The sequence below is a fragment of the Morchella importuna genome, assembly GCF_003444635.1.
Source record: "Morchella importuna strain M04M26 chromosome Unknown Morimp01GS002, whole genome shotgun sequence".
Classification (NCBI taxonomy): Eukaryota; Fungi; Ascomycota; class Pezizomycetes; order Pezizales; family Morchellaceae; genus Morchella; species Morchella importuna.
Window position 1 is genome coordinate 2259417 of NW_025763399.1, and position 7310 is coordinate 2266726.

Consider the following 7310-nt stretch of genomic DNA (forward strand, 5'->3'; position numbering starts at 1 on the left):
GGCGATACTCTCATTGTGTTAGACTTGCTTCTACCCCACCATCCATTAACATCCCTAGAGCCTTATTTAACTGGATTTCTGGGTTTCTCTCCTAATTCCCTTGACTTTCACAATGGCATATCTGGCATCCATCCACAAGGCCAGCAGCGTAAGACATGCGGTCAAATCAAACTTCATATCCTCGGAGGAGCAGTCCTTGATTGTTGCGTATGGAATCCTTCAAGCCTCCGCTCTTAAAACCAGACCAGGAACCATACTAATCTTCGAGTAGAAAGTCCTCACGCATAGAAATATATTCCTTCGAAGGGGACGGACTTTCCCTCAAGTCACAGTTCCAAGTCTATGGGCGAATAACCGCACTACTTACATTGCGCCCAGTGGATTCTCCCACAGATCATCTGTTTGTAGCTTCAGACAATAGCAACTACCTCACGGTCTCTTGGGATCCTGTTCAAAAACGGGTCAGAAATGAGCAAGCTGCCTGCGATGTTTCGGACAAGTTCCTCCGAAATGCCCGATGTGGGCCTCTATACTTAGCAGATCCCGCGGGAAGGCTTTTGGGGCTACACGTCTATCAAGGAACATTCCTTTCCATACCTTTAATACAATCACCAAAAAAGATGAATAAAAAACAAACTAAATCCAGTGTGGTTGAATCGTCTAAGGATTTTGATACGGCTACTCCGATTAGATTTTCAGAATTGGATGTTGTCGATATGGCTTTTCTTCATGATACAGCAAATCCCGTGTTAGCAATACTATACAATTCTGCCCATCCAGGAGAAGTACATATGAAAACTTACGAAGTCACCCATAACGGGACAGAATTTAAAGAATGGCGTATGAAAGCAACATCTCTGGACGCCGAACCCACGATGTTGATTCCAGTACCAGGACCAGTTGGTGGACTACTAGTAATTGGGACGCAGATGTTCTGTTACTTCAATTCCGAAAACGAAACCCCCCTGAAACATATTTTGCATCAAGTTCGTTCATTTGTAACTTGGGGAGTAATTGATACCCAAAGGTATTTACTTGGAGATGAAGATGGGAAACTGCATATACTATTTATAGAGCTCCTGCGCGGTAGGGTACATGGTATAAAGGTGGAAGAGATTGGGCAGGTAAGGCAGCTCTCTTGAGAATACTTTGCTTTCGCTGCTGATCGAGACAGACTTCGGTACCAAGCCGATTAGTATACCTAGATAATGGCCACTTATATGTGGGATCTCACAGCGGTGATTCTCAACTTGTTCGATTATCTTCCGAGGAACCGAAGGTGCAGGTCATCGAGACTTTCACCAACCTAGCACCTATCACAGATTTCAGGGTCGCTGATATGAATTATTCGGGTTCTGAAAACCAACAGCAATATTCATCTGGACATATGAGAATTGTATCATGCAGTGGTGGTTTCAAACAAGGGTCATTGCGGAGTGTCAAGAGCGGGGTTGGAATGGAGGATCTTGGTATTCTTGGAGAAATGGTGGGCATTAGGGGATTATGGGGGCTAAAATCTACTCCGGGAAATCAGTAGGTCAAGAATTCTATTTGATTGGGCACAGTTAACACATCTTCAGATTTGATGATATCCTAGTAGTATCATTCATTGATGAAACTAGAGTATTCCAGTTTCATCAGGATGATGACCCGGAGGAGCTGGAACGTTTTGGGGCGTTTTCCCTCGATGAGAGAACCCTTATTGCTGGAAATGTCGTCGATGGCAAACTGCTCCAGGTTACCCCTTCCAGTGCACGATTAATCAATACGGGATCTGGAGAAGTTGCGTCCCAGCTGGACCTGCGCGGCAAAGGCATAATTAACATGGCAAGCGCAAATGAGGATACTTTAATTTATGTTATCAATGGTTCGACGCTCTTTGCCGTCGATCTCAAGGCCAATCTCAAAGAGATCGGCACGCGCTCATTCTCTAATGAAATATCATGTCTCACTATTCCTATATCATCCTCTACAATATGTGCTGTTGGGCAATGGACAACATCAGCTGTCTCGATCCTCACCCTTCCAGGCTTGGAGACACTCTCCGAGGATATTTTAGTAAGAACAGAGAATGCTGCTATTCCGAGATCACTGTTACTTGCGAGGATTCTTCAGGACCAGCCACCGACATTGTTGGTGGCAATGGGTGATGGAACCTTATTTACCTTTTCAGTACATGAAGAAAGCTTCTTGCTTTCACAGAAAAAAAGCATAGTTTTGGGTACGCAATCAGTTTATTTCCAACCAATACCCCTTGGGAATGGTCTTGTGAATGTTTTTGCAACCTGTGATCACCCAAGTCTCATTTATGGGCTGGAGGGAAGGATTGCATACTCAGCAGTTACAGCAGACAAGACAACCCATGTGACTCCTTTCAATGCTCATGGGTTCCCTAATTCTGTTGCTGTGGCCACTGAAGACGACCTTAAACTTGCTGTTCTCGATTTTACACGGTCCACGCACGTAAGAAATCTTCCAACTGGCGATGTCGTCCGACGCGTGGCGCACTTAAAGACTCGAGACGTATTTGGGGTTCTCACGATCAATTTATATCAAGATTTGACAACTGGTGACGAGCAATTTAGATGTTATGTCAGAGTTGTCGATGGTATCACGTTTACCATGATAGATTCTTACGAACTTCAGGAGGCAGAGCTGATAGAGAGTATCATGTGTGCTAATCTCTCCAATGGCGATGAAACATTTTCGGAAAGGTTTATTGTGGGTACTGGATTTCAAGAAGAATCCAAAGATGAGACTGCTCGGGGAAGAATCCTCGTTTTTGAACTGAGTGACGATAGGAAACTCAAGCTAGCGGCTGAGTTGGTTGTTCGAGGCTCTTGCAAAGGGCTTGAGCTGGTGAATGGCAAGATTGTTGCGGCCTTGAATAGAACGGTGCGCCGCTTGCGCAATTTGTAGCGATCTAAAACATTCGAAGCAAATGCTAATTTATACATATAGGTTGAAATGTACTCCTGGGAGTCCCCACTCAGCTTGAAGCCTAAAATCGTAAAGATTGCCAGCTACCGTACACACAGCGAGCCTATTGATTTAGGGGTTCGCGATAATATGATAGCTGTTGGGGATCTTATGAAAGGCCCCTCACTCTTAGAATATTCGAGCCAGAACGGCACAGATTACAAACTTGACGAAGTTGCACGGAATTATCAGACCTTGTGGACAACGGCAATCGAGTTATGGGACAAAGAGACAATTATTTGTGGGGACGCAGAGGGAAATATGTCTATTTGGAGAAGAGATGTCAATGGGGTGACAGATGAAGACCAAAAACGTCTTCAGTTAGTTGGAGACATTAGGATTGGAGAGATGGTCAACCGGATTAGGAAAGGTGAGCCGTTAACGCCATTCACTTTCTCAATCACCGGAGTATTATTATTAACCCTTCTTCACTAGCAGTGGACGAAAATGTATTGCCTGGAAGTGTAGTCCAGCCAAAGGCATATTGTGCAACGGTAACCCATCCAGTCGGTTCATTTACTGTTACATTGTAGCTTATGATGTCTTTTATATAGGTCGATGGGTCGATATACCTCCTGGGAGAGATCGATTCGGAGTACTTGGACCTATTAATGCAGCTGCAATCAAACATGGCAAAAGTTATCAGCGGTGTTGGCGATCTGGATTTCAATAAATTTCGAGCTTACTGGTCGCCTAACCGTAGCTCCGAGGAACCTTTTAGATTCGTTGATGGTGATTTTGTCGAAAGATTCTTAGAATTGACAGACAGGGATGCTGAAAGGGTTGTCGATGGAGTTGGGAAGAAGACCGATGGTTTATCAAAGGGGGTAGATGAGATCAGAAGCTTAGTGGAGAGTCTGAAAAGACTACATTGATGATGTTGGCTTCTTCGCAGAAAGCATACGTAATGAGTCGTTGTTTGTGTGGAGGACAGGTCTGTAAAAAATAGCTTAAAGAACATTCCTTTCCTCCAACATCGCTTTTCATTCGTTGAGATATTTTGAGTTTTGGTAAAGATATATCTGGCATTTTCAGTGCAGGAATAATTAGTGGATTGTAAGTGTGTTCGGATTCTGAGCCCAAAATTTGAAAGCCAGTCATCAACACATAAGTCCCCACTGTCCATGATCTACAGGCTACCTTGTATTGTAAACTTCAAACTACAGGATTCTATGTTCGTAGATGTTTGAAGTTTGAACACTTCAAACAGTCCAGGGAGGGAGGCTCTCCAGCCCGCCTGCATGCGCAGAACCTACTTTATTCGTACCTCGTTATCTCTTAAGCTGTCACCACAATTCTGGCCGCTCCTGATTTTCTTATCGTTTATCAACCCCCCACCAATCATTGTCCCATACTAGTTACTTTTCTTTCCTTTTGTTGAGATGGGGGTCGATAAAAGAACATTCTAGAGAAAAAAATGTTTACATATACAGTTGCGCCTCGCTATGGCGGAACTCAATATCCCGAATCCCTTGCTGTCCCGTATGAAATTTCTTGAGAATTCTATTTTTCTACTGCAAAATCAATTTGCTATCCCGAATTTCTTGGGAATATTTGCTATCCCGTACAAGATTTGGTGAATCTTGGCCATCCGGCATAGCGAGGTGCGACTGTATCGTCATAACCTCCGGTTTTCACTGTGGCTTCTGGAGTAGTCAGTGCCCCGAATATTGAGACAGAGGGGGTCGCGGGTGGAATGGTACAAAGTTACCTATCTAAATTTAGTTCAATGATTATTCAGCTAAAATCCATCATTTTCCGGCGTAATCCCTGGCGGTCATTCCTTGGCACATATCACTTCGTGCGTTTTCACGACCGGGAGCTAGTAGGCAACTTTTACTCGGTAGTACTCGGGTACAGGAATAAGAACCAAGTGACGATACAGGGATTGTTTGTATGGAGTGGCGCCGCTCTGCCATACAAATAAACCTATTGCATTTTCTGGTTCTTTCTCCCATACCCGAGTACACCTAAACCTAACTCTCACCTCGTGAACCTCTTTTGCTGTGAAGTCACCTTCTGTGACCCCTCCGATACCTATTCTGGTGTCTCCACATGAATCTGTAGGTAGCTACTCACGCGTTTAAATGGTCGGAATTCTTAGTTGCAACGATATCCGACCATTTAATGAACGCCCGAGTAGATTTTCTGAATATCACCACGCCGTCGTGGGCCTAATATGTCTCCCTTTTTGCTCTGACGAACGGAGGGATGTAGTCTTCACATAAGTCTATCTTGTAGTGACTTTAACTATGCACATTCCTTTCATAATGAAAAATAAATAAAAAATCTCTATCATCGATACTTTTTGGGTTTTTTTACTACTTGCTCTGTCTACATGTACCTAACGGTGACTTCTTGCGTGAAGAACGAACGGTTACCTTATATTCAAATGATACTAAATGCATTCTTTTGACAATCAAGGTTTACGCGGTCAAGGTTAGGTCTATCGGAGGATTATTTATGAGAAGCTATGCTTGACCGGTTTAGTCTTCTTAGATAGTGCCAGGTCACGAAGGATAGATACGGCTAGGTGGGGGAAGCCTTGTCACGGAGTACTAGCAAAGTCGCTTATTAACTTGGTCACGTGGAGAGTGGTGAGAGGTAGCGGATCTTTGAGCACCTCTAGCTCCAAAAGCACGTGAGCAATATAATATACGACATTGCTAGTAGTTTGGACACCTCAACTTTGACCGCTTATAGCTCATCAACCACCACACATAATTTTAATTTTATTAGATGGATCTACTCAGTTTTACCTGCTCTATCATTCTATCTGCTCCGACTTTTGAAATCATTCTTCGTTGTTGAGTTATAAAAATATTTTTGCTGGGACAATGTCGCTTGTATGGTCAAAAAAAGTACTTTTCCTTGTCCTAGACCACTCTTAGCACGTAATTTGTATGTGTTAGTAAGCAAAATCAATGTCGCAGCACTCCGTGTCAAGGTTTCCCCCACTCAAGGATTACACTAAGGGATAAGAACTGATAAACCTCCTTCCTTTCTCCTTCATAAAATACCAAAAAAAAGATCTACTTTCGCAGGGAATATTTAATTTACCATGAATGCAAAAGCATCCCTCAGAATCGCCGTCCTTGAAACAGGCTATCCGCCAGAAAGAGCTGCTGCTAAATATGGCAATTATGGGAGTCTTTTCACAAGATTTCTCGAAGCTAGTGTGGCAAAGCTCGCTACACCAGAATTCCCCAGTCTCGAAGTCACCAAGTGGGATGTTCAGAAGCTTGAGCAGTACCCGTCTTTGGATGATATAGATGCGATCTTAATGAGCGGATCGGGTATGTCACCCACTATCTCATACATCCTACTCACGCGTTAAGTTCTGAGAATTCTTGGTAGCAACGACCTCACAAAATTTCTCAGGACTTAATTAACGCGCGAGTACATCCTTTGAAGAATCCAGTACTAATTATAGCGGTGTTTATATAGCCTCGTCTGCATTCGATAATGCACCGTGGATCATCAAGCTTGTTGAGTTCACCCGTATGGTTCTCATAGAACAAACTCGTGTCCGTATCATAGGCATATGTTTTGGACACCAGATTGTTGCACGCGCACTCGGTGTTAAGGTGGATCGGGGCGCGCAAGGCTGGGAGGCTTCAGTTCTACCGATGCAGCTATCACCCCTCGGGAAAATAATATTTAGTGGGAGAGATACTTTGGTAAAGTTTTCCTAGGACTACTTCGCAGTTCTCTTAAAACAACCTATAAATGATGCATCATCAGTTCACTAATTCAAAACAGAATCTACATCAGATGCATAGAGACATTGTAACTGAACTACCCGAAGGGGTCCAACTTCTTGGATCTACACCCGTGTGCGAAATCCACGGCATGTACGCACCAAAGCGTCTTATCACAGTGCAAGGTCACCCTGAATACAACAGTGAAATTGTCAGTGAAATTCTGCAATTGAGGAAATCCGTCGGCTTAATTTCTCAGGATATGTTTGAGGAGATGATGTCTAGAGTCAACAATAAACATGATGGTTTAGAGTTTGGAGTGGCAGTTCTAAAATTTTTGAATGAGTAAGATAGAATCTATTCACCTCTATCAGAAACAACCCCCACCCTACATGCATGTAATTAATTCAGTAAGGTCAAAAATAATTTTCAAACAAACTGCAAATTCATTTTAATACTCACCTGAAACGACCATTCATACATCGAAAGTACTCACCTTGCCAACATTAAATTGCCGCTTATCTAATACTTTCACTCAGTTTAAGAGCATTTTCTACCAAGTTTTGCTTGGTAAGCGGCAATTTAATTCTGGCAAGGTGAGTACAAACAATATAACCTAGGACATAATAT

General features: G+C 43.1%; 2 protein-coding genes across 2 annotated transcripts; both read left to right on the forward strand.

Moving 5' to 3' along the window:
• Nucleotides 1-112: 112 nt before the first annotated feature.
• LAJ45_01441 (uncharacterized protein) lies at nt 113-3854 on the forward strand (the record flags this gene model as incomplete). The annotated part of the gene is made up of 7 exons (XM_046111035.1): nt 113-207; nt 272-1124; nt 1175-1533; nt 1581-2895; nt 2962-3349; nt 3418-3473; nt 3534-3854. The coding sequence occupies 7 exons, from the start codon at nt 113-115 to the stop codon at nt 3852-3854; spliced, it is 3387 nt and encodes a 1128-aa protein (XP_045976213.1).
• Nucleotides 3855-6040: 2186 nt separating this feature from the next.
• Nucleotides 6041-7029, forward strand: LAJ45_01442 (uncharacterized protein; the record flags this gene model as incomplete). Its single annotated transcript, XM_046111036.1, has 3 exons — nt 6041-6275; nt 6427-6659; nt 6742-7029. 3 exons carry the CDS (start codon nt 6041-6043, stop codon nt 7027-7029), a joined length of 756 nt encoding a protein of 251 aa, XP_045976214.1.
• Between the last annotated feature and the right edge of the window lie 281 nt (nt 7030-7310).